The following is a 27,562-nucleotide window of genomic DNA, read 5'->3' on the forward strand; positions in this document are numbered from 1 at the left end:
ATGTCATGGAGGAGAAATTCATGATGCCTCAGAGGGAAAATTCTACTCAGGTTTGCTTCCAACCAGCAGAACTAAATGTAAACAGAAGACTGAAAGACACGGGTAAATGCACACATACAGCCTTTAAAACATTTCTGATTACATGGTAATTCAGCAATTTAACAGGCAAGACTATTCATTGATAGAAAATATCTGAAGTTGGGCGAGAAGTGTGGTGGACATGTGACGTTCTGCACCAGGAATGCTGATATTGAAAATGAAACCCTTTATGTTCTCTTTACTACACACCCTTCAGTTTATTGACTGTGTATGATGATGATAGTCGAGAATTGCAGTCAGAATTGTAAAACATCACGGGCTGTATTTTCAGCTTTTTGCATTTTCGCCTGTTTCCAGGTGCAATTCGCGGCAGAGCCAAAATTTAGCGCCGGGTTAATGATAGCGCCAGAGCGAGCAACTTTTGCTGAATGAAAGTTCACGAGGACGTTAGCATTAACTCCGGTGTTGCACCACAGACTTTGTGCGCCAGAGCCAAAAGTTCCGGTGCTGAAAAAAAATCAGCCGTTCTGCGCATGCACAAATTTTTTTTTTTCTTCCCACACTTCTGGTCTGATCTTCAGTCGCAAACGCTAATGCAGGGCACAGCCGCGTGTATGCGCAGTACACCCGGGACTGAATCAGCCATTTTACATTTGGATTTTGATCATGGAGGATGGCAGTTCCAGACAGCATGCTAGGCAATTCAGCCACGAGGCTAATGAAGCTCTCGTGGGGGCTGTGGAAAGAAGATGGCAGGAGTTGCGTCTTCGGGGTGGATCTAGATCACTGCCATTGATATATAAAAGGATTTGGAGGGAAATCGCTGAGGAGGTCTCTGCCTCAGACACTGTGATCAGGACTGGCACACAGTGCCGAAAGAAGTTTAATGATCTGACAAGGTTCGTCAGCGTGAGTAGAATTTTAATTCATACATTCCTTCATTACTTCAATTATAAATCTGACACACTATTTGTTCTCATGCTGTTGGTGCCTTCTCAACATTCTGTGGGTTGCCTCCTAAAATGCATGACACGTAGGTAGGCTTAGTTCGGCACCCTATTTGCCATGAATGATCTTTACACATTATTAAGATTTCTTTCTGGGATCTCATAAGATTGCTCTCCACTTCGATGTCCTCCTGATGAACCATGTGCAACTTCCAAGGCCATTAAACAGAGGACTGCATTACAATCACACAGTATGGTATGCGTGCTTTTGTGGCTATCTATGCGACAAGAGCAGATGAACCCTCTTGTAACCATTCCCATTTTCAGCTCTGCAGGCCAAGTCGTCTCATAATCGCTGCGAGCAGGTGCGGACAGGCGGCGGTCCACCTCAAACCCTGCCACTCATTGACATTGAGGACAGTGGCAGACCTCATCAGTGTCTCAGGTCGGGCAGCTACCACTGGGAATGCTGAACCCTGTTCGGATACTGAGGGTAAGTCCTGCACACTCCCTAGGGATAGGTTGGGGCAATGTCCTGCAGTGTCTCTGGACTAGGTTGGGGCAATGTCCTGCACACTCCCTGGGATAGGTTGGGGCAATGTCCTGCACACTCCCTAGGATAGGTTGGGGCAATGTCCTTCAGTGCCTCTGGACGAGATATAATGGCGTAGCGGGGGTCCTTCAAATGAGCCTGTGCTATGCAACCTTCCTCATGTCACCCTGCAACCTCCCCTGCTGCTAACCACTCGTCTGTTGCTTTCTACTTCCAGATGACCAATCACAGGCACAGCATCCCTCAAGGGACCCCTCCACATCAGGCCATTGTCTGGAGGAGGAGGAAGAGGAGGAGGATAGCAATGAGCCCACTCCGGCTCAGCTTCAATCCACCCCTGTTCCACCATCAGCACTCAGCTCCTCTGGGGACGACGTGATGTTCTCGGGGTTAGACGAAATAGAGGCTCCTGGGACCAGTGGCGTACAGCAACGCAATGCTGGGATTGAATCCCGCATGCCATCTCTCTGGAGGATGCGTCAGCAATGTCAGTCTGCTGACAGACAAGCAGACATGGAACTGGACATGGTGGGAATGTTCAGGGAGAGCATCCAGGTCAGCCGTCAGCTCCTTGATGTCTTGGCTAAGATTCCCGCGAGCATCGACAATCTGAAAGCAACCATTACAGAGATAGAGTCGCAGAATGTCAGTGCGAGCCATGATACTAGCGAGGCAATCAATGCCCATACGGTGGCCTGCAGCAGTGACAGTGGAGTCCCGGAGATTGTGACACGAACCCTTGCAGTATATGGCGCATCACAAACACAAGATCTGTTTGAGTATTACATTAAGATGCAATATGTCTTCCGAACTAAAGAGATCAAGTTTCTGATCATAATTGGACTGTACAGTCACCTGAGAACTCACTTTTAGAATGGAAGCAAGTCTTCCTCGATTTTGAGGGACTGTCTATGATGATGATGATGACACTGTTGGATGCAGCTTATTTTATTTAAGTCTCACAATAAAGGCTACAAAGTTTACAATGTTACAATGTTTAATACATTTTTTGTTCACCATAACCATTCCTGTGTAGTGTCTCATTTGTAGAATAAGAGGGGGAATACTCAACATGGCGGTATAGAGTGGCCATAGCAATGCTCAAACATACCGTTCACTCTTCAAGCAAAGCGTTAAATTATGAGCTGCCGGCATAAGGCTTTTGCAGCGGCGAAATCTCCACGATGCCTCCCCTGTGGTTGTGGTGGTGGGATAGTGGCATGGGTTCCTCGCCAGGCTCCTCTTCCTCATCTTTCTCCTCCACCACCACCCCCCCCCCCCCTTTCTCCTGACTGGTCCTGCAATCCCCATTGGCAATTCCTGTCCCCTCATGCTGGCTAAGTTGTGTAGCATGCAGCACACCACAATGAACTCAAGAGACCTGCTGAGGGGAGTATTGCAGGCAGCCTCCAGAGTGGCCCTGGCATCGGAAGCGCTGCTTGAGCTCTCCAATTGTCTGTTCGACGATGTTGCGTGTGGCTGCATGGCTCTCATTATAGCGATGCTCGGCTTCTGTCTGAGGATTCCGGAGGGGGGGGGTCATGAGCCAGGTGGCGAGACCATAACCTTTGTCCCCGAGCATCCAGCTTTGGCCTTGTGGTTGACACTGGAACATGCATGAGACACTACCCTCATACAGATGAAAGCATCATGGATGCTCCTTGGATATTGGGCATTGACTGCCATGATGCGCTGAGTATGGTTGCAGATGATCTGTACATTATGGAATGGAATCCTTTTTGGTTTCAGAAAACCTCTCCGTTCTGTAAAGGTGCTCGCAGCGCGATGTGCGTACAGTTAATGGCATCCTGAACCTTGGGGAAGCCAACAAATTATCCAACACCTACAGCCCTCTCATTTTGGGTCTCCTTGGTCACTGGGAAGTTGATGAAGTCCATTCTACATGCGTACAATACATTAGTCACCTGGTGAATGCAGCAATGTGTAGCGTGCTGCGAGATGGAGCATATGTCCCCCGTTGATGCCTGAAAGGAGCCGGAGGCATAGAAGACAAGTGCCACAGTCACCTTCACCTCGACGGGCAGTGCAATCCTGTTGTCGCTGATAGACTGTAGGTCTGCCTGTCGGGAGCTGGCATATCTCTGTCAGCATTTCTTTTCAGAAGTGCAGCCTTCTAACGCACTGTGCCTCAGAGAGCTGGAGGTATGAACGATGTTCCCTGTAAACCTCGTGGGGGTTAAGGCCTCCTCCCCATATGTCTGCGATTTCTTCGATTATGTTTCAAATGATCAACAATAAGTCTTCTTCCAACTTGAAGCCGTATGGCAATATCAGGCAGGATTACTGGCTCCTGACCTAGCATGGATCCATCTTTTAAAATGTCTTTCATAAAACAAACTAGAAACTCACATAAACTTCACAATAAAAGTATGCAGTAACGCAGTGTTCTTCTCCCAATCCTTTTAATCACTCTCAGCTGCAGCTTTCTCCTTCGCTTCCAAGATGGCGCCACTAACGCCTGATGCGCCCTGGGTCTGTCCGATTTTTCTGGGCGGGTTCCCAGGCGGATGCTAAATTGGGCGAAATCCTCGAAAGTTCTGCCCAAGGCGCTAGTGCTTTGGTTTACATCATCCAAACGGTCACAACAGCAGCGGGGTGGTAAGTTTTAGCACTGTCGCAAAACCATTGGGGTGCAAGTTCTGCTCAGGCACAAAATCTTCATGACCAAAAAAATCATTTTTGAGCCACGCTGAGGCGCTAAATAGGGCGCAAATCAGCCGAAAATCCAGCCCCATATTTTGGAATGGAAAATATTGGGACCATTATGAGATTACATTTACTTTTGGATTGAAAAATATAAACAGAAAAATATTTATTTTTCTTTTATATGATGAAATGCTATTCTGCAAAGCAGTTATGCAACCTCTCCACACTTCTTCCTTTACAGAATTCCCTTGGGATTATGGAACTATGTGGCCATGGAGAGAGACAGGTCGGGGGTTATTTTAATCTGACCAACTGGTGCGAAGCTGACAGGATGCCCATTTTACACTTCGCCCTATGTATTACCCATTCAATGTCAATGGAAAGTAAAATTGGGTGGAGTGTATAATTAGGTGACCAATCAGATCCTGCTAGTTTGGTGCCAGGCGGGTTAAATTAAAATGACCTCAACCTTAAGGTCTCTGTTCAGCAGCTCCCTGTACATGTGGCTGAGGCAGTGAATTCAGCAGTGTGTGGACTTGATCCCTTCAGTCCATTGACCATGTAATTTTCTTTTAATAGGATTCTCCTAGAATTCCCACATGGAGGGAGAGGGAAACTCAGGTGTGTTATTGGGCAGCCAGTGGATCGATATATGGTATTTCTGCAAAGGGAGAGGCGCATATTCCAGGATCTACTGCCAACCGTCTTCTTAAACCCCTCTCCCCTGTCTCCACCACACTCACCTCCAACAACAAGTGCGAAGAGCTCATTGACTTCTTTGTCTCAAAGATTGAGACCATCCGATCAGCTGCCTCTGCCACTTCCCTTCCTTCCCCGAGCACACCAGTCCAAACATCCTCTGAGGTTCCCCCCTGCCCTCGCCCTGAAGTTGCATCTTTCTCCAGTTTCTCTCTGATCTCCCCTCTTTCACCTCTCCACACTCATCTTGTCCATGAGACCCGCTTCCTGCTCACTTGATCCTATTCCCACTAAACTGCTGACCACTCAACTTCCTTTTTTGGCTCCCATGTTAGCTCACATTGTTAATGGTTCTCTCCTCAGGTTCTGTTCCCCTCTCCTTCAAATTTGCTGTCACCACCACTCTCCTCAAAAAAAAACCCTTGATCCGACTGTGCTTGCAAGCTACTGCCCCATCTCTAACCTCCCTTTCCTCTCCAAAGTCCTTGAATGTGTTGTCACCTCCCAAATCTGTGCCCATCTTTCCCGGAACTCCATGTTTGAATCCCTTCAGCCTGGTTTCTGCCTCTGCCACAGTACCGAAACGGCTCTCATCAAAGTCACAAATGATATCCTTTGTGACTGTGACAAAGGTAAACTATCCCTCCTCGTCCTTCTCAACCTGTGTGCAGCCTTTGACACGGTTGACCACTCCATTCTTCTCCAACGTCTCTCTACCATCGTCCAGCTGGGTGGGACTGCCTGGTTTCATTCTTATCTATCAAATCGTAGCCAGAAAATCACCTGCAATGACTTCTCTTCCCACTCCCTCATCGTCAGCTCTGGATCTATCCTTGGCCCCCCTCCTATTTCTCATCTATATACTGCCCCTTGGCGACATCATCCGAAAACACAGCGTCAGTTTCCACATGTACGCTGATGACACCCAGCTCTACCTCACCACCACTTCTCTCGATCCCTCCATGATCTCTAAATTGTCAGATTGCTTGTCCGACATCCAGTACTGGATGAGCAGAAATTTTCTCTAATTAAATATTGGGAAGACCGAAGCCATTGTCTGGCCACCGACTCAATCCCTCTCCCTGGTGTCGGACTGAGGCTCAACCAGACTGTTGGCAAATTAGGTGTCATATTTGACTCTCAAATGAGTTTCCGATTACACATCCGCAGCATAACTAAAACCACCTATTTCCACCTCCATAACATTGCCCGTCTCCGCCCTGCCTGAGCTCACCTGCTGCTGAAATCCTCATCCATGCCGTTGTTACCTCTGGACTTGACTACTCCAACGCACTTCTGGCTTGCCTCTCACATTCTACCCTATGTAAACTTGAAGTCATTGCAAACTCGGCAACCCGTTTCCTAACTCACGCCAAGTCCTGTTCACTGACTTACATTGGCTCCCTGTTAAGCAACGCCTCGATTTCAAAATTCTCATCCTTGTTTACAAATCCCTCCATGGCCTTGCCCCTCCCTATCTTGGTAATCTCCTTCAGCCTCACAATTCCCCGAGATATCGGCACTCCTCAAATTCTGCCCTCTTGAGCATCCCTGATTATAACTGCTCAACCATTGGTGGCCGTGCCTTCAGGTGCCTGGACCCTAAGCTCTGGAACACCCTCACTAAACTCTCCACCTCTTTACCTCTCTTTCCTCCTGTAAGATACTCCTTAAAACCTACCTAATTGACCAAGCTTTTGGACATCTGCCGTAATTTCTTCTTATGTGACTCAGTGTCAAATTTATTTGTTTTGTCTTATAACATCCTGTGAAGCACCTTGGGATGTTTTACTATGTTAAAGGCGCTATGTAAATACAAGTTGTTGTTATTGTTTATATTGATGCACAGTGCTCATCTCCTAGCAACTAGATACACACAGTACTGGCAAGAGGAACAGGACACTTGCCCTCCCTCTGTTAGCCAAGAGTGTGTGGGGAGCGGCACCTAAAAAGGTAGAAAGTACTACGCGTGCTTTCAATTTTTATCATCTTAGAATAGGCTATCCTAATGGCAATAGTTGAGACATTTTGCAGGCTCTCCCCCAATTATTTATTATTATATAGTGGATAGAAAACTATTGTGAAGATTATTTGCACTAACCTTTGCTGTCCTACCGTGCTCCAGACAGGTCTGAAGATCAAGTCTATCATTATACATGGCAACCAGTGGTCTAAAAGAAAAAGAACAGTAAATCAGTCCGGCACTATCAGAATTAACTTGATTACACTGTGCAGATGGACATAAATTCTAAACACAGTTCTGAAGACCTTCCTGTCTTTGTTACCCTTCCACAAATTCTTTCTTTTAGCCCTCTTAGCTTCAATTGCATGGGTTTTGTGCTATCTTTGTTTTTTTCTATAATTAATGAAACTTCAAATCTATGTGGTGCTTATCAATGACAAATTAAATACAGAAAATAAAAATGTCAAGATCTTCCAAGAAAAATGGAAATAACAAGACAGGAGGGTAATAATTGAGGCTTTCTGCTTTAATGGCCACTCACTCCTGGTCACCTTGGTACTTGAAATTGCAGAAATCTTACTACAACTGATTGGTACATCACGAAGGTGTTGGAGCCCATTTGAAAGTACTGATGCATCTGCCTCATTTGATCAAGAGGTAACCTAAATCCCCAATTCAATTAGGATCATAGATTTGGACAGGTCCCTGACTGCATATCCACTTTTGAAAGGAATTCAGTGTCTGATAAAAATAAATGACTGAAGAACTTTCTTAAAATCTAACAACTGGTTCAGGCAGTGAGTAGCTGAGCCAAAGTCCCAAGTTCAATCTCTGCTTAATGCTGAGTTACTGCATCTCAGCCATGTGGCATTAGAGACTTGACAATTAGTCTCTATGTCACCAGGTTAGAGACCTTATCTAGTGACCTGTATGGATGTTGGGTGAGGATAGAGATCAGACTTGGCTATGATGCTTCTCTGAAAGATACTGACACCCATTATCTACATTAATACAAGAAACATAGAAACATAGAAAATAGGTGCAGGAGTAGGCCATTCGGCCCTTCGAGCCTGCACCACCATTCAATAAGATCATGGCTGATCATTCACCTCAGTACCCCTTTCCCGCTTTCTCTCCATACCCCTTGATCCCTTTAGCCGTAAGGGCCATATCTAACTCCCTCTTGAATATATCCAATGAACTGGCATCAACAACTCTCTGCAGTAGGGAATTCCACAGGTTAACAACTCTCTGAGTGAAGATGTTTCTCCTCATCTCAGTCCTAAATGGCTTTCCCCTTATCCTTAGATTATATCCCCTGGTTCTGGACTTCCCCAACATTGGGAACATTCTTCCTGCATCCAACCTGTCCAGTCCCGTCAGAATGTTATATGTTTCTATGAGATCCCCTCTCATCCTTCTAAACTTCAGTGAATACAGGCCCAGTCGATCCAGTCTCTCCTCATATGTCAGTCCTGCCATCCCGGGAATCAGTCTGGTGAACCTTCACTGCACTCCCTCAACAGCAAGAACGTCCTTCCTCAGATTAGGAGACCAAAACTGAACACAATATTCCAGGTGAGGCCTCAATAAGACCCTGTAGAAAGACCTCCCTGCTCCTATACTCAAATCCCCTAGCTATGAAGGCCAACATACCATTTGCCTTCTTCACCGCCTGCTGTACCTGCATGCCAACTTTCAATGGCTGATGAACCATGACACCCAGGTCTCGTTGCACCTCCCCTTTTCCTAATCTGCCGCCATTCAGATAATATTCTGCCTTCATGTTTTTGCCACCAAAGTGGATAACCTCATATTTATCCACATTATACTGCATCTGCCACGCGTTTGCCCACTCACCTAACCTGTCCAATTCACCCTGCAGCCTTTTAGCGTCCTTCTCACAGCTCACACCACCACCCAGCTTAGTGTCATCTGCAAAATTGGAGATATTACACTCAATTCGCTCATCCAAATCATTAATGTATATTGTAAATAGCTGGGGTCCCATCACTGAGCCCTGCGGCACCCCACTAGTCACTGCCTGCCATTCTGAAAGGGACCCGTTTATCCTGACTCTCTACTTCCTATCTGCCAACCAGTTATCTATCCACGTCAGTATATTACCCCCAATACCATGTGCTTTGATTTTGTACACTAATCTCTTGTGTGGGACCTTGTCGAAAGCCTTTTGAAAGTCCAAATACACCACATCCACTCATTCGCCTTTGTCCACTCTGCTAGTTACATCCTCAAAAAATTATAGAATATTTGTCAAGCAGGATTTCCCTTTCATAAATCCATGCTGAATTGGACCGATCCCGTCACTGCTTTCCAAATGTGCTGCTATTTCATCTTTAATAATTGATTCCAACATTTCCCCCACTACCGATGTCAGGCTAACCGGTCTATAATTACCCGTTTTCTCTCTCCCTCCTTTCTTAAAAAGTGGTGTTACATTAGCTACCCTCCAGTCCATAGGAACTGATCCAGAGTCGATAGACTGTTGGAAAATGATCACCAATGCATCCACTATTTATAGGGCTACTTCCTTAAGTACTCTGGGATGCAGACTATCAGTCCCCGGGGATTTATCGGCCTTCAATCCCATTAATTTCCCAAACACAATTTCCCGCCCAATAAGGATTTCCTTCAATTCCTCCTTCTCACTAGACCCTCGGTCCCCTAGTATTTCTGGAAGGTTATTTGTGTCTTCCTTCATGAAGACAGAACCAAAGTATTTGTTCAACTGGTCCACCATTTCTTTGTTCCCCATTATAAATTCACCTGAATCTGACTGCAAGGGACCTACGTTTGTTTTCACTAATCTTTTTCTCTTCACACATCTGTAGAAGCTTTTGCAGTCAGTTTTTATGTTCCCAGCAAGCTTCCTCTCATACTCTATTTTCCCCCTCCTAATTAAACCCTTTGTCCTCCTCTGCTGTAGTATAAAATTCTCCCAGTCTTCAGGTTTGCTGCTTTTTCTGGCCAATTTATATGCCTCTTCCTTCGATTTAACACTATCCTTTATTTTCCTTCTTAGCCACGGTTGAGCCACCTTCCACGTTTTATTTTTACTTCAGGCAGGGAATTACAATTGTTGAAGTTCATCCATGTGATCTTTAATGTTTGCCATTGCCTATCCACCATCAACCCTTTAAGTATCACTCGCCAGTCCATTCTAGCCAATTCACGTCTCATACCATCGAAGTTACCTTTCCTTAAGTTCAGGATCCTAGTCTCTGAATTAACTGTGTCGCTCTCCATCTTAATAAAGAATTCTACCATATTATGGCCACTCTTCCCCAAGAGGCCTCGCACAACAAGATTGCTAATTAGCCCTTTCTCATTACACATCAGCCAGTGTAGGATGACCAGTCCTCTAGTTGATTCCTCGACATATTGGTCTAGAAATCCATCCCTAATTAACTCCAGGAAATCCTCCACCACTGCATTGCTACCAGTTTGGTTAGCCCAATCAATATGTAGATTAAAGTCGCCCATGATAACTGTTATATCTTTATTGCACACATCCCTAATTTCTTATTTGATGCTGTCCCCAACCTCACTACTACTGTTTGGTGGTCTGTAAACCACAAAACTCCCACTAGCGTTTTCTGCCCTTTGCTTCACCCATACAAATTCCACATCATCCAAGCTAATGTCCTTCCTTACTATTGCATTAATTTCCTCTTTAACCAGCAATGCCACCCCACCTCCTTTTCCTTTCTGTCTATCCTTCCTAAATGCTGAATACCCTTGGATGTTGAGTTCCCAGCCTTGGTTGCCCTGGAGCCATGTCTCCGTGATGCCAATCACATCGTATCCGTTAACTGCTATCTGTGCAGTTAATTCATCCACCTTATTCCGAATACTCCTCGCATTGAGGCACAGCGCCTTCAGGCTTGTCTTTTTCACACACTTTGCCCCTTTAGAATTTTGCTGTAATGTGGCCCTTTTTGCCTTAGGTTTCTCTGCCCTCCACTTTTACTTTTCTTCTTTCTATCTTTTGCTTTTGCCCTCATTCTATTTCCCTCTGTCTCCCTGCATAGATTCCCATCCCCCTGCCATATTAGTTTAACCCCTTCCCAACAGCACTAGCAAACACTCCACCTAGGACATTGGTTCCGGTCCTGCCCAGGTGCAGACTGTCTGGTTTGTACTGGTCCCACCTCCCCCAGAACCGGTTCAAATGTCCCAGGAATTTGAATCCCTCCCTTCTGCACCACTCCTCAAGCCACATATTCATCTGAGCTATCCTGCGATTCCTACTCTGGCTAGCACGTGGCACTGGTAGCAATCCTGAGATTACTACTTTTGAGGTCCTACTTTTTAATTTATCTCATAGCTCCCTAAATTTGTCTTGTAGGATCTCATCCTGTTTTTTACCGATATTGTTGGTACCTATATGCACCACGGCAACTGGCTGTTCACCCTCCCCCTTCAAAATGCCCTGCACCCGCTCTGAGACATCCTTGACCCTTGCACCAGGGAGGCAACATACCATCCTGGAGTCTCTGGTGCGGCTGCAGAAACGTCTATCTATTCCCCTTACAATCGAATCCCCTACCACTACAGCTCTCCCACTCTTTTTCCTGCCCTCCTGTGCAGCAGAGCCACCCATGCTGCCATGAACTTGGCTGCTGCTGCCCTCCCCTGATGAGTCATCCCCCTCAACAATACCCAAAGCGATGTATCTGTTTTGCAGGGGGATGACCGCATGGGATCCCTGCACTACCTTCCTTCCACTGCTCTTCCTGTTGGTCACCCATCCACTATCTGGCTGTGTACCCTTTACCTGTGGTGTGACCAACTCGCTAAACATGCTATTCACGACATCCTGAGCATCGTGGATGCTTCAGAGTAAATCCACCCAGAGCTCCAGTGCCATAATGCGGTCTGTCAGGTGCTGCAGGTGGATGCACTTCCCGCACATGTAGTCATCAGGGACAACACCACAGGAGGTGCATAACACGTGTCCGAGCTCTCCTGCCATGACATAACCCTTAGGTTAGAAGAAAGACAGACTTGTATTTATATAGCGTCATTTACAACCACCGTACTTCTCTAGCACTTTACAACCAATGAAGTACTTTTGGAGTGAAGGCATTGTTGTAACGTGGGAAATTCAGCAGGCAATTTACGCACAGCAAGCTCCTACAAATAACAATGTGATAATGACCAGATAATCTGTTTTAGTGAGGGATAAATATTGACCAGGACACCAGGGATAATTCGCCTGCTCTTCTTCGAAATAGTGACCCGAAATAGAGCAGATGGGGCCTCGGTTTAATGTCTCATCTGAAAGACGACAACTCCGACAGTGCAGCACTCCCTCAGTACTGCACTGGCATATCAGACTAGATTTATGTGCTCAAGTCCCTGGAGTGGGGCTTGAACCCACAACCTTCTGACTCAGAGGCAAGTGTGCTACCCACTGACCTCCTTGGGTAACATACCAGAAGGCACTTTGCACTGAAGAACTGTAACTCAGCTAGCAGTCAATGCCTTCAGCAGAGGCATAGGGGAGTGGAGAAAATTGGTTAATAAAAGGAATTTAAAAAATTCTTCTGAAGCATTTTAAGTTATGAGCTGGTGAGATATTTTGAATGGGCATATGCATCAGCACATCCAAACAGAATTTATTTTTATTGTGTATTATAACCAGCAGCAAAAAGTATTTTCTTTGATACAGGTCGATCATCCTGCTGAACACTTTTAAGCATTCACCATTCGATAAATGTTGTATTTAACAGTTCATACCTTCCTCTTGAAACTACAGATCATAATGCCAAGTACAGAAGAGGAAAGCTATTTGGCCATTTTGCTGATCCTCCCAATGAATCTAACAGTATCCATCCCCACACCACTCATCTTAACCAAGATCTGACACTTTTAATTTTGAGTCACTTCAACACTTAAAAAAAGTCAATTGGTTCAACTCCAGTTTTGGTTGTATGAACCTGATTTGTACTCAGCTTGAACCAAAAGCTGGCTTTCACAACTCTATTAATACCAACATCCGACGAGATGACTTCACCGACTAAAAGAGTTATTCTATTCAGTTATGACCTAATTATTTTATTTTTAAATACAATTGAATCCGTTACCTCAGAATTTTATACTTTTAGTGTGGCACATTTTCCTTCATCATTGTCAAAGGGTAGGTTAAGTTAGAGTTAAGACTTTGCATGAATTCAGAGTAGGCTGTCAGCTGTGGCTCAGTGCGTAGCACTCTCGTCTCTGAGTTAGAAGGTTGTGGGTGCAAGCCCCAGTCCAGGAACCTGTAGCACAAAAATCTAAGCTGACACTCTAGTGCAGTAATGAGGGAGTGCTGCACTGTTGGAGGTGCCATCTTTTAGATGAGATGTTAAACCTCTCTCAAGTGTCCGTAAATGATCCCATGGCACTATTTCGAAGAAGAGCAGGGGAGTTATCCCTGGTGTTCTGGTCAATATTTATCTCTCAATCAACATAACAAAAAAAACAATTATCTGGTCATTATCACATTGCTGTTTGTGGGAGCTTACTTGTGCTCAAATTGGCTGCCGCATTTCCTACATTACAACAGTGACGACACTCCAAAAGTACTTCAAAGGCTGCTAAGCGCTTTAAGGTGGTCGTGAAAGGCACTATATAAATCCAAGTCTTTCTTTCTTTTATGGATCACTCCATGAATGACTTAGATTATCCAAATCCCAAATCCATAAAAATCCATTGTGTAAGGAATCAGCAATGAAAGCTGCTCAATGTGCCACTGTGGACACACGTAAACCATGAGAAATTCAAATGCCCAAGATACACATACACCTTAAGTGGAACAAGACGCACATTGGCTACAATGATAGATATTTTCTCCTATCTGCCAATCTACTTCTCTGTTTTGGGTAAGTCTTCTCGCCAGTGAGATGACAAACCCATGTAGTGTGCAAACATTTGTTTCTTTACGAATAAACTGGTAATGTAAAATGTACTGATGGGTAAAAAGTGGCAAATTATCCAATTTAAGAAAAGATAGGAATCCCTCTTTTTCCAGTTATTTTCTTTGGTTTCTTCGTTCTAAGGCCTTTCACTGCCAAAGAGGTACATACTCCATGGCTTCTGCAATGGCTACCCTGAATCGGTCACTAGGAAGTGTTAGCTTGCCCATTTTAGTCAGAAATAGTGGTTGGTTAAAACTGTCAACCAAAAGCAATTTCAAAAAAACTATCTGGGCTGGTTAAAAAGAGGCCAAGTAACAATCCTAAATCCAGCTTGCTTCTCTCTCTGTGACAGATTATTCCACCATTATGCAGTTCTACCTGCAGCAAACATGTCAAGGACCAGAAAAATGTTCCCATAGTGTGCAGGGGCTATGGGCAGCAAATTAACAATTATCTTGACCACGTCTTAGTGCTTCTCCTCCCACCTCCCACACTAATGCCTGTTGGTCCATGCACTTCGAGAAGGGATCCTAGAATTTAAAAACATGATTTAACTTTAAACACTTATTATTTTCCCAATTCATACATTTTAATCTAAAATTCGGAAAAGTAAGTGACATTTGTGTTTATCCATATTCAGTATACTAATCAGATCATAATTTCTCTAAAAGCAATCAATATCCCCTTTTTTTTTAAAGAGGTGCCGCTGATCTATACTGGCTTCTGATTAAGCAACATGAGATTTTAAAATTCGCATGCTTAGAAACATAGAAAATAGGTGCAGGAGTAGGCCATTCGGCCCTTCGAGCCTGCACCGCCATTCAATGAGTTCATGGCTGAACATGCAACTTCAGTACCCCATTCCTGCTTTCTCGCCATACCCCTTGATCCCCCTAGTAGTAAGGACTACATCTAACTCCTTTTTGAATATATTTAGTGAATTGGCCTCAACAACTTTCTGTGGTAGAGAATTCCACAGGTTCACCACTCTCTGGGTGAAGATGTTTCTCCTCATCTCGGTCCTAAATGGCTTACCCCTTATCCTTAGACTGTGACCCCTGGTTCTGGACTTCCCCAACATTGGGAACATTCTTCCTGCATCTAACCTGTCTAAACCCCTCAGAATTTTAAACGTTTCTATGAGATCCCCTCTCATTCTTCTGAACTCCAGTGAATATAAGCCCAGTTGATCCAGTCTTTCTTGATATGCCAGTCCCGTCATCCCGGGAATCAGTCTGGTGAACCTTCGCGGCACTCCCTCAATAGCAAGAATGTCCTTCCTCAAGTTAGGAGACCAAAACTGTACACAATACTCCAGGTGTGGCCTCACCAAGGCCCTGTACAACTGTAGCAACACCTCCCTGCCCCTGTACTCAAATCCCCTCGCTATGAAGGCCAACATGCCATTTGCTTTCTTAACCGCCTGCTGTACCTGCATGCTGACCTTCAATGACTGATGTACCATGACACCCAGGTCTCGTTGCACCTCCCCTTTTCCTAATCTGTCACCATTCAGATAATAGTCTGTCTCTCTGTTTTTACCGCCAAAGTGGATAACCTCATATTTATCCACATTATAATTCATCTGCCATGCATTTGCCCACTCACCTAATCTATCCAAGTCACTCTGCAGCCTCATAGCATTCTCCTCGCAGCTCACACTGCCACCCAACTTAGTGTCATCCGCAAATTTGGAGATACTACATTTAATTCCCTTGTCTAAATCATTAATGTACAATGTAAACAGCTGGGGGCCCAGCACAGAACCTTGAGGTACCCCACTAGTCACTGCCTGCCATTCTGAAAAGTACCCATTTACTCCTACTCTTTGCTTCCTGTCTGACAACCAGTTCTCAATCCATGTCAACACACTACCCCCAATCCCATGTGCTTTAACTTTGCACATTAATCTCTTGTGTGGGACCTTGTCGAAAGCCTTCTGAAAGTCCAAATATACCACATCAACTGGTTCTCCCTTGTCCACTCTACTGGAAACATCCTCAAAAAATTCCAGAAGATTTGTCAAGCATGATTTCCCTTTCACAAATCCATGTTGACTTGGACCTATCATGTCACCTCTTTCCAAATGCGCTGCTATGACATCCTTAATAATTGATTCCATCATTTTACCCACTGCTGATGTCAGGCTGACCGGTCTATAATTCCCTGTTTTCTCTCTCCCTCCTTTTTTAAAAAGTGTGGTGACATTGGCTACCCTCCACTCGATAGGAACTGATCCAGAGTCTATGGAATGTTGGAAAATGACTGTCAATGCATCCGCTATTTCCAAGGCCACCTCCTTAAGTACTCTGGGATGCAGTCCATCAGGCCCTGGGGATTTATCGGCCTTCAATCCCATCAATTTCCCCAACACAATTTCCTGACTAATAAGGATTTCCCTCAGTTCCTCCTTCTTACTAGACCCTCTGACCCCTTTTATATCCGGAAGGTTGTTTGTGTCCTCCTTAATGAACCAAAGTACTTGTTCAATTGGTCTGCCATTTCTTTGTTCCCAGTTATGACTTCCCCTGATTCTGACTGCAGGGGACCTACGTTTGTCTTTGCTAACCTTTTTCGCTTTACATATCAATAGAAACTTTTGCAGTCCGTCTTAATATTCCCTGCAAGCTTCCTCTCGTACTCTATTTTCCCTGCCCTAATCAAACCCTTTGTCCTCCTCTGCTGAGTTCTAAATTTCTCCCAGTCCCCAGGTTCGCAGCTATTTCTGGCCAATTTGTATGCCACTTCCTTGGCTTTAATACTATCCCTGATTTCCCTTGATAGCCACGGTTGAGCCACCTTCCCTTTTTTATTTTTACACCAGACAGGGATGTACAATTGTTGTAGTTCATCCATGCGGTCTCTAAATGTCTGCCATTGCCCATCCACAGTCAACCCCTTAAGTATCATTCGCCAATCTATCCTAGCCAATTCACGTCTCATACCTTTAAAGTTACCCTTCTTTAAGTTCTGGACCATGGTCTCTGAATTAACTGTTTCATTCTCCATCCTAATATAGAATTCCACCATATTATGGTCACTCTTCCCCAAGGGGCCTCGCACAATGAGATTGCTAATTAATCCTGTGTCATTACACAACACCCAGTCTAAGATGGCCTCCCCCCTAGTTGGTTCCTCGACATATTGGTCTAGAAAACCATCCCTTATGCACGCCAGGAAATCCTCCTCCACCGTATTGCTTCCAGTTTGGTTCGCCCAATCTATATGCATATTAAAGTCACCCATGATAACTGTTACACCTTTATTGCATGCATCCCTAATTTCCTGTTTGATGCCCTCCTCAACATCACTACTACTGTTTGGAGGTCTGTACACAACTCCCACTAACGTTTTTTGCCCTTTGGTGTTCTGCAGTTCTACCTATATAGATTCCACATCATCCAAGCTAATGTCCTTCCTAACTATTGCATTAATCTCCTCTTTAACCAGCAATGCTACCCCACCTCCTTTTATTCTATCCTTCCTGAATGTTGAATACCCATGGATGTTGAGTTCCCAGCCCTGATCATCCTGGAGCCACGTCTCTGTAATCCCAATCACATCATATCCGTTAACATCTATTTGCACAGTTAATTCATCCACCTTATTACGGATACTCCTTGCATTAAGACACAAAGCTTTCAGGCTTGTTTTTTTAACACAACTTTGTCCTTTTAGAATTATGATGTAGTTTTGTTTCTTGCCTTTGTTTACTCGGCCTTCCACTATTGTCTGTTACCTTTCTACCATCTGTTTCTGACTCCATATTACTTCGCCCTATCTCGCTGCATAGATTCCCATCCCCCTGCCATATTAGTTTAAACACTCCCGAACTGCATTAGCAAATGTTACCCCTAGGACATCAGTTCCAGTCCTGCCCAAGTGCAGACCGTCCCTTTTGTACAGGTCCCACTTCCCCCAGAACTGGTTCCAATGTCCCAGGAATTTGAATCCCTCCCTCTTGCACCACTGCTCAAGCCACATATTTATTCTAACTATCCTGCTCCCTCTACTCTGATTAGCACATGGCACTGGTAGCAATCCAGAGATTACTACCTTTGAGGTCCTACTTTTTAATTTAACTCCTAGCTCCCTAAATTCAGCTTGTAGGACCTCTTCCCGCTTCTTACCTATATCGTTGGTACCTACATGTACCACGACAACTGGCTATTCACCCTCCCTCTCCAGAATGCTCTGTTTTCAAATTCTTTCATGGCTTCGCCCTACTCTGTAATCTCCTGCAACACTCAGATATCTGTGCTCCTCTAATTTTGCCCTCTTGAGCGTCCCCAATTTCACTCGCTCCACCATTGGTGGCCGTGCCTTCAGCTGCCAAAGCCTTAAGCTCTAGAAATCCCTCCCTATACCTCTCTACTTCTTTTTCCTCCTTTAAGACACTCCTTAAAACCAACCTCTTTGTCTGTCCATATATTTCTTTATGTGGCTCGGTGTCAAATTTTATTTCATAATGCTCCTGTGAAGCACTTTGGGGCATTTTACTATGTTAAAGGTGCTATATAAATACAAGTTTTATTGTGGTTGTACTCTCCTCACATTCACAGAGATCCCTACCCTGTTCCTAGAAGACCTCATCTTCCCTTTAGAGGCATTCACACTTTCTAACAACCCAGTTTATAGCAGCACTCCCCCTAACTGACATTCCTTTTATTCTGGTCCTGGCTGCAGCTCCTATCCGATGCAGCTACATCACTACAGGGAAAGATTGTGTGCTGTAGGTGGGAGCTCCTGATCTAACATTCGACCTTAGTAAGTGGAAAAGCAGTGATCTTCCCACCCAGATCTTTTACGGATGTAAATCTGCCCTTGTAGCATGAGCTTGAGCTACAACGGTTGATTTAGCACCCCAGAAGACAAAAACTACACGCATTTGTGTACAATCTTGCAATGGCCCTGACAATAAATAGTGCCACTTGATAGCTGAGTGCTCTGCATTGGAGTCCAATGTCTCTTTCTAGAATTTCTGGGTCACTGCTACTTCTTTAAGACGTACTAAACACCAGTTTAAGTCTTCACATGCAATGTTCATCATTTTAAAGTTGAACATACGTTGTTTCAATGTGTGAAAAAGAAAACGATATAAAAAAAATGACCCTGAAGTTAAATTAGATAGTTAGCATATATAATCGAGGAATTAAACCATTGTTTTAAACAGGTCAATACATCCTTTAAAATAGCAGAGAGAGGAATTTCAGATGAACACATTAAGCAATCAGATGCTAGTGTCCCATGGCATCATTTCAGCACCAAGGAGCTTATTCTTAATATAAAATGGCCACCCAACATAGAAAAAAATCCAAGTATACTCCTAAACATAAACCTCCAAACAACTGCATGTGTGAACCATACACGCAATAATACTTACTATTTGAGGACAGGGGATCAAACACCCAACCTTATCGAAACCCCGTTTCCATATTTTAAAAAAACACATTTGTTGCATTCCTCAGTAAGAAGACTTATCGAATAGGTTTGTGTTCCAAAAATCTTACGGATGGTAAACAAACAGATCAATTCGAGCTTTCTGGGATTTGCGGATGTACAAATTAGATTTCTGGATAGCAAAAGTCAATATATTCACAGTAGGTATCTGCCAAGACTAAAATTAAAGTCCATAGGAGAATGACCCAGCAGACAGAACATGAATTGTAATGAAACCTGTAGATTTATAGCCTGATGAATTGTTAAAAGCACTTCAACCCAAAAATATGTCAATTCAGGACACTTCAGAAGTAGGTTGTATTCAATCATGTACAAAGGGAAATGGTATAGTCAATATTTAATTGGGTACCTGCAGATATAGTAGTCATTGAATTATGTTTCTTAAATTTGATTACTGATTGATAAAAAGCTGCAATCCTTTTTCCCAAAGGTAGCCCAAATGTTGTGTTCTGGTTCATGCCAATCAGCAAACTGCAGATCATTGACTATAAAGTTGTTGAATGGGAAAAGGGTGGATTCTTTATTCCACTTTGGTCCAATCTATTAAATGACCCAGAATATAAAATATGTAAAATTTTGAACTATCATATCCTGAAGGTGTGACCCAAGAGGTAGTGATATGGAGTGCTGGGTTGCAAGTCCACATCTGCAACTCACATGTTGCTGATTTCTCCATCTCAGACATGCCACTATCAGCGAGACAAGAGGCTTCTGACAGGACCAAAGGAAAGTTGAGTCAGAAGTCAAAACTGAGCCATGCCTGTCCCAGAAGACTTGTCAGGGTTGGACATGTGCCAATCAGGTGGGAATAAAACCATCACAGAAAATCTCTAAAAGCTATATACTGTTGGATATCATTTGCCAGCAATTATTCACCTCACTGTTGAGTGTTCCTTTTCCATTGTTATATCTCAGTGGGATATTACAGCAGGTGTGCGGTATCCTGACAAGCTGAGAGGCAGTGTAGCGAGAGGGAGAGATGTGACTGACAGTTTAAATAATTTAATATAATACAGGAAATGGAAAGTACAATCAAGAAAAAAATATAGGGCTATAATTTGCTATAGCGTTAGACTTGGCCTTGCACATTTAGGATTTTAATTTTTTTTGCGTGGTGAGATGCAGTTTTCGTGAAGCTAATAGTGGAGCAATGCAAATCGAACAGCAACTTTTGGATATTTGAGTTTAACTGCACATCTACCTCTCGTCTGAAGTTGCTGTACCATTTGCACATAAATAACGATTCATGGCATTAGCCTCACTGTTATTTTGACAGCTCAATTTGGCCCATATAGGTCATGAATATCTGTAGAACAGGGAGCAGCCATGGCAAGTGATGAGTGGAGGAGATAGTGGCAGTTTGGATAGTCCATCTCTTTTATCATACAAGCCAGCAACTTATGGATTATTGTTTCCTACATAGAGCAAAACAGAAACAAGGTCTCCAATAGCTGAATTAGTAGTAAACTCCACAGTGTAACTGGTCGACAAATTTCCAAGATGAGATCAAGCAAAGCGACAATTGTGCATATGTGTGCTTAGTAGCCAAAAGTCTTCACAGAAACATTTGCCATAGCAAAGCTAACTGGACTGTAGCAAGGTATTGTGTATGCATTCAAAAGGAAATGTGTGTCTCTTTTGTTAAGGCAAGAGTGATAAAGAAAGAATGAGAAAGGGTCAAAAATATACTGACAGATACAGAAATAACAACAAAAGTATGTGAGAATCATCCATTAATTTCAATCAGGAAAGATGTATAATGAACGGCAGATCGACACTGCCTCATTTACACAATCAGCAAAATTAAAATTACGCCATGGAGTCAAAGAAAGCTTGAGATAGAGAAAGGTGCAGAAACAGTGAAAGACAAAGAGAAAAACACAAAAAATCAGCAAGTGGGAGACATGCAGGAAGTTATTGGAGGAGAGATTCAATTTTGTTTGTTGCCTGTGACTTATGACATGGGAAACCAATTATGAATAGTTCGCTGAGTATGCCTTTGGTGTTTTCATTATTAGACACCCATATATCAGATATTGGCATTGTGGATCAGGCGACCGTAGAAAATTAGAGAATGTGAGAATTATTACAACACACACCCGTCTTCAATCTTTATTTTTCACACAATTACTGTCATCAATGTGCACTATCTGCATGATGGGACAATATAAACTTTTCTTTCGTAAGCTAAAATGTTCCCCATGAAAATCATCAGGATGTATCTGGTGGTAATGGGAAGTGGCACTCAATATAAGTTGTTGGATAGTAAAATATTTGTAGTGAACCTGAATAAAGGTCATAATATATGCTTATTTTAAGAATTTATTTAACTCTTTCCTACAAACATACCTGTGATGATATTATACTTATATCACTGAGCTTTAGAAATTGAAAATGTGGAAGAGAACATAAAGGAAGAAAACATAAAAGGACAAAATCAGGTTCAGTAATTAGAAAATGTTGACAATTTAAAATTGCTTAATAGCGTAACAAGAGTGCATGTCTCCCAACAGATAGTCAACAGTTTCAAGTTTCTGACCTGTCGTTTCAATCTGCCTAAGGTTTCAACAGTTCTTGGTCAGACGGAATACACTGCAGAGATGGGATTCCTCTGCAGAAATAGGAAAAACTAACAAATGTATTTCATCCTACAACCTGTCAACCAATCACAATGTAAAAAGTCTACAACCCGGGCCACATATGTTTCATTGCTGAAAGAAGCTATGTGAAAGAAATAAAAAGGGGATAAAATTTGGGATCAAATGGCAAGTATAAGAATGTCTATCCTTCATCACAGGAAGTTCTCTGCTCACTGATAGAACACCCTACTGAGTCTCACTGTGTCATGCTGTCCACTGGCTAATTCTCAGTATGGCTCCCTCACCGTTCTTTCACCAACCTGTTCATACCAGGAAGGTTACCCCAGAAGTAACGGGCTCGATGTGCAGCGGAGACTTCCTTGGCATCAATCATCACAGGGTTACACTACCAGAAAAAAAGGAAAAGATGAGTTTCTTAATTTCATGAATCTGGACAATATGTTTTGAGTGGTATCTTCTCTCATTCCCTCCCTCCCTCCCTCAACCGTCGCACACCACCCCCATCACCACTTTTAAGATTACAAGGTATATTTAATCAATTTGTGCCTTTGGCATGAAGATTTGGAGATTTTCCAGCTGGCAGTACATATTGGTAATTCAGGTGTGCTGTCCCAATGACTTTCAATCTATTCAATTCATAAGGGGCATATATCTGAATTCCCAACAATCACTCCTTGCTGGCAAAGGTCAATGCTAGGACTGCAAATTTGCAAAATTATCCCTTATATGTGTAATGTATGCATCTGTGACAATGCTCACTGGTTTATAGAGTTATTGAGTTGTGAGTGGCTTAGCCAGTCACATGATGTTCACAAGACTCAATAAAACCCCAGCCAGTTGGGTTCAGGGGATCCATGATGAGGCATGTGGTTGTGAGCCTGGTGGATGAACTGGTAATGTGTAGTGTGATTGTTAAACCTTTGCTAATAAACCAACTAGTTCTTAATAGAAAAGCAAAATACTGCGGATGCTGGAATCTGAAATTAAAGCAGAAAATGCTGGAAATCTCAGCGTGTCAGGCCGTTCTGGCGAAGGGTCATCGACCTGAAATGTTAACTCTGTTTCTCACCACAGATGTTGCCTGACCCGCTGATATTTCCAGCACTGTCTGTTTTTAGTTCTTAATAGCAATGTGTTGCTATGAATTCTTAAGCAAAGACCCACGAAGCAAATACATTACAAAATGGTGACGAGGACGGGAGTTTCTGCATGAAGAAATTTTTGGTGGAATTTCCTTTCATGAGAAGGCAAAAAGGAGCATAGCAAGGAGATATACCACCGGCAGCATGATTCCTGAATGAGAGTAGGGTAGAACCATTTTTTTTTGTGAGTACTGAACATTGCTGAACTGACAAAAAGAGCTTGTGGAAAGCCATTTTGAGTTATTGAAAACCAATTCAAGATTATTGAGAGTGATTAACAGCTATTAAGCTAAGAAGGCAATATGGATGTGACAATGAATTATGTCTAATTTGGGAGCCTTTGACAAAAATAAGGAATTGTTTAGATCCTACAGTGAAAGATTGCAAATGTTATTTAGAGCTAATGATGTCAATGAAGTCCGAGCAGGTCTGGTATATTCACAAATAAGGAATCAAGCAGTGCACGAGAAGATGAAAGCTATTCTGTCTGTCATGATCAGTGCAGAGAATTATAGTATCTTAGTGAATTTGTTAATCCTGAGAAAGGTTAAGGGTGCTTCATTTTGATGCACAGCTTTTACAAATAACGGAGAGCTATAAGTTCGCAATGAGAAACCAAAGACCCGATGAATACATTGTTGCCATAAGAAAATTATCTCTACACTGCAACTTTGGAGGATTCCTAGATGGGGCTCTTCAAGATCAATATGTGTGTGGACTAACGGATGAACGCATCCAATCAAAATTGTTAGGTATGGATGATCTCTCTTTTGAGAAAGCTTGCAAAATAGCCACCTCCATGGAAATGACAGAGAAAAATATTAAGGAATTTCATCCATTACCGGCAGTAGTCGCAGTTCACAGTAGAAACGCAGAAGAAGGTGAGCCTTAGTCGGAGGGAGAGTAGTGAAATCAAGGAGAATAGATGTCATAGGTGTAATAGCAACTGCACAACAGTGTTGGTTCAAGTCGGCAAGATGCTACCAGTGCCAAGTAAGGGGACACATTGCAGCCGCATGTAAATCCAAGGACAGCCCAACGATAATCAAAGAGTTCACTGGGTGGAAATCAATCAAAACAGTGTAGGTTTTGGTGTATATGCAGTGAAGGGCAAGGCAGTACATTCCTTATGTCAGGATATCAGAACATTAGTACTGATTAATAATCGATGGATTAATATGACAATAGATACAGCGGCTGATTGTTCAATAATGAGAGGATGTGTATTACAAGAATTTCAGGGGCATACCACTAAAGGCGAGCTCAGCAGAGCTGAAAACATATTCGGAGAAAAACTGCAGATGCTTGGACAAATGGAGTGTATAGTACAATACTAGGGGCAACAAGCAAGATTACCTATTATAATGAAATACGTTAATCAGCCAACACTTATGGGCAAAGAGTGCTTTGTTTGGATTGGTACAGCGTCTGTAGTGCAGAAATGGTTAAGTCTTGGCAAGATACTCTGCTGGAGAAATATGCTAATATGTTTGAGGACTCATACGAGGGCATCAAGGGATACAATGCACATATTTGGATTAGGTTGGATATCAAACCTATTTTTTGTAGACCAAGGCTGGTACCATATGCATTAACATCGCAGGTTGAGCAAGAGCTTGATAAGTTGGAGAAAAACTGAATTTTAATGAAGACTGATAGGAATAACTGGGCCACCCCATTAGTTGTAGTTCCGAAGGCAGACAAAACGGTACGGCTCTGTGGGGATTATAAAATTACCCTGAATCGAGCAGTTAATGATGAACAGTAGCCTTTACCGACATCACAGGACCTGTATGCAGAACTGGCAGGAGCCAAAGTCTTCACAAAACTGGATCTCTCCCTATGCTCAACTCAAGGTTGACAAGGATAGTCAGCAGTATCTGACAGTCAACTCACACAAAGGTTTATTTTCATACACTAAATTGCCCGATGATATCAAGTCCGAATCAAAGATATTTCAGGCTATCATGGATCAGATCTCACAGGGAATAAATCACTGTTTGTACAATCAAGATGATGTGTTGATAGCCACTTGCAAAGAGAGGGAAAACCTGGAAATCTTAGAAGAGGTATTCAGACAGTTCAATGACCATAATCTGAAGTCGAAGAGGAGTAAATGTGCATTCATACAGCGTGTGGTAGTTTATCTAGGATTGCAGGTTGATGAAAATGGTCTCCAACCAGTTAAGGAGAAAGTGCAAGCCATCATGATGGCTCCAGAACTGAAAAACGTTACTGAATTATGATCCTTTTTAGGCACAGAAACATAGAAAATAGGTGCAGGAGTAGGCCATTTGGCCCTTCGAGCCTGCACCACCATTCAATAAGATAATGGCTGATCCTTCACCTCAGTACCCCTTTCCTGTTTTCTCTCCATACCCCTCGATCCCTTTAGCCATAAGGACCATATCTAACTCCCTCTTGAATATATCCAATGAGCTGGCATCAACAACTCTCTGCAGTAGGGAATTCCACGGGTTAACAACTCTCTGAATAAAGAAGTTTCTACTTATCTCAGTCCTAAATGGCTTACCCCTTATCCTTAGACTGTGTCCCCTGGTTCCAGACTTCCCCAACATTGGAAACATTCTTTCTGCATTTAACCTGTCCAGTCCCGTCAGAATTTTATATGTTTCTATGAGATCCCCTCTCATCCTTCTAAACTCCAGTGAATACAAGTCCAGTCAATCCAGTCTCTCCTCATACATCAGTCCAGCCATCCCTGGAATCAGTCTGGTGAACCTTCACTGCACTCCCTCAACAGCAAGTATGTCCTTCCTTAGATTAGGAGACCAAAACTGAACACAATATTCCAGGTGAGGGCTCACCAAGGCCCTGTACAACTGCAGTAAGACCTCCCGGCTCCTATACTCAAATCCCCTAGCTATGAAGGCCAACATACCATTTGCTTTCTTCACCTGCTGTACCTGCATGCCAACTTTCAATGACTGATGAACCATGACACCCAGGTCTCGTTGCATCTCCCCTTTTCCTAATCTGCCGCCATTCAGATAATATTCTGCCTGCGTGTTTTTGCCCCCAAAGTGGATAACCTCACGTTTATCCACATTATACTGCATCTGCCATGCATTTGCCCACTCACCTAACATGTCCAAGTCACCCTGCAGCCTCTTAGCGTCCTCCTCACAGCTCACACAGCCACCCAGTTTAGTGTCATCTGCAAACTTAGAGATATTACACTCAATTCCTTTATCTAAATCATTAATGTATATTGTATAGAGCTGGGGTCCCAGCACTGAGCCCTGCGGCACCCCACTAGTCACTGCGTGCCATTCTGAAAAGGACCCGTTTATCCCGATTCTCTGCTTCCTGTCTGCCAACCAGTTCTCTATCCACGTCAGTACATTACCCCCAATATCATGTGCTTTGATTTTGCACACTAATCTCTTGTGTGGGACCTTGTCAAAAGCCTTTTGAAAGCCCAAATACACCACATCCACTGGTTCTCTCTTGTCCACTCTGCTAGTTACATCCTCAAAAAATTCCAGAAGATTCGTCAAGCATGATTTCCCTTTCATAAATCCATGCTGACTTGGACCGATCCCGTCACTGCTTTCCAAATGCGCTGCTATTTCATCCTTAATGATTGATTCCAACATTTTCCCCACTACTGATGTCAGGCTAACCGGTCTATAATTACCCGTTTTCTCTCTCCCTCCTTTTTTAAAAAGTGGTGTTACATTGGCTACCCACCAGTCCATAGGAACTGATCCAGAGTCGATAGACTGTTGGAAAATGATCACCAATGCATCCATTATTTCTAGGGCCACTTCCTTAAGTAATCTGGGATGCAGACTATCAGGCCCTGGGGATTTATCGGCCTTCAATCCCATCAATTTCCTGAACACAATTTTGTGCCTAATAAGGATATCCTTCAGTTCCTCCTTCTCACTAGACCCTCGGTCCCCTAGTACATCCGGAAGGTTATTTGTGTCTTCCTTCGTAAAGACAGAACCAAAGTATTTGTTCAATTGGTCTGCCATTTCTTTGTTCCCCATTATAAATTCACCTGAATCCAACTGTAAGGGACCTACGTTTGTCTTTACTAATCTTTTTCTCTTCACAAATCTATAGAAGCTTTTGCAGTCAGTTTTTATGTTCCCAGCAAGCTTTCTATCATACTCTGTGGCCCTTTTTGTTTTTTGCCTTTGGTTTCTCTGCCCTCGAGATACAGATAACGAGATACAGATAACGAACCACAACGCAACAATGCAGAGAACCGTGGGCATCCTGGAGAAATTTTCGGAGGGAAACCTTCGTGGAGCGACTCGATCAATACTTCATGGCCAACGAGTTGGAAGGAGAAGTGAACGCTGCCAAACAAAGAGTGATCCTCCTTACCATTTGCGGGGCACCAACTTATGGCCTCATGAAAAATCTGCTTGCTCCAGCGAAACCTACAGAGAAGTCGTTCGATGATTTGTGCACACAGGTCCGGGAGCATCTAAACCTGAAGGAAAGTGTTCTGATGGCGAGGTACCGATTCTACACACACAAGAGGTCTGAAGGCCAGGAAGTAGCGAGCTACGTCGCTGAGCTAAGGCACCT

The 27,562-nt window shown here is 43.4% G+C and overlaps 1 protein-coding gene and 1 long non-coding RNA gene across 3 annotated transcripts in view; one reads left to right on the forward strand and one right to left on the reverse strand.

Annotated features, from left to right (window-relative positions):
- LOC139267192 (uncharacterized) overlaps positions 1 to 27,562 on the forward strand; it is a 108,042-nt gene that overhangs the window by 60,244 nt on the left and 20,236 nt on the right. The gene's annotated exons all lie outside the window — the stretch shown is intronic.
- Positions 1 to 27,562, reverse strand: part of dnmt3ab (DNA (cytosine-5-)-methyltransferase 3 alpha b) — a 725,841-nt gene that overhangs the window by 50,639 nt on the left and 647,640 nt on the right. Inside the window, exons 21-22 of one of the 2 annotated variants that reach the window (XM_070885120.1) lie at positions 22,151 to 22,236; positions 7,007 to 7,076 (exon numbers count right to left, since the gene is read on the reverse strand). In XM_070885120.1, the coding sequence (XP_070741221.1) occupies positions 7,007 to 7,076; positions 22,151 to 22,236 (156 nt within the window). Of the gene's footprint in view, positions 1 to 7,006; positions 7,077 to 22,135; positions 22,237 to 27,562 lie in introns of both variants that reach the window. The other variant, XM_070885118.1, reaches the window with a different exon arrangement.

The sequence above is a fragment of the Pristiophorus japonicus genome, chromosome 7 (genome assembly GCF_044704955.1).
Source record: "Pristiophorus japonicus isolate sPriJap1 chromosome 7, sPriJap1.hap1, whole genome shotgun sequence".
Classification (NCBI taxonomy): Eukaryota; Metazoa; Chordata; class Chondrichthyes; family Pristiophoridae; genus Pristiophorus; species Pristiophorus japonicus.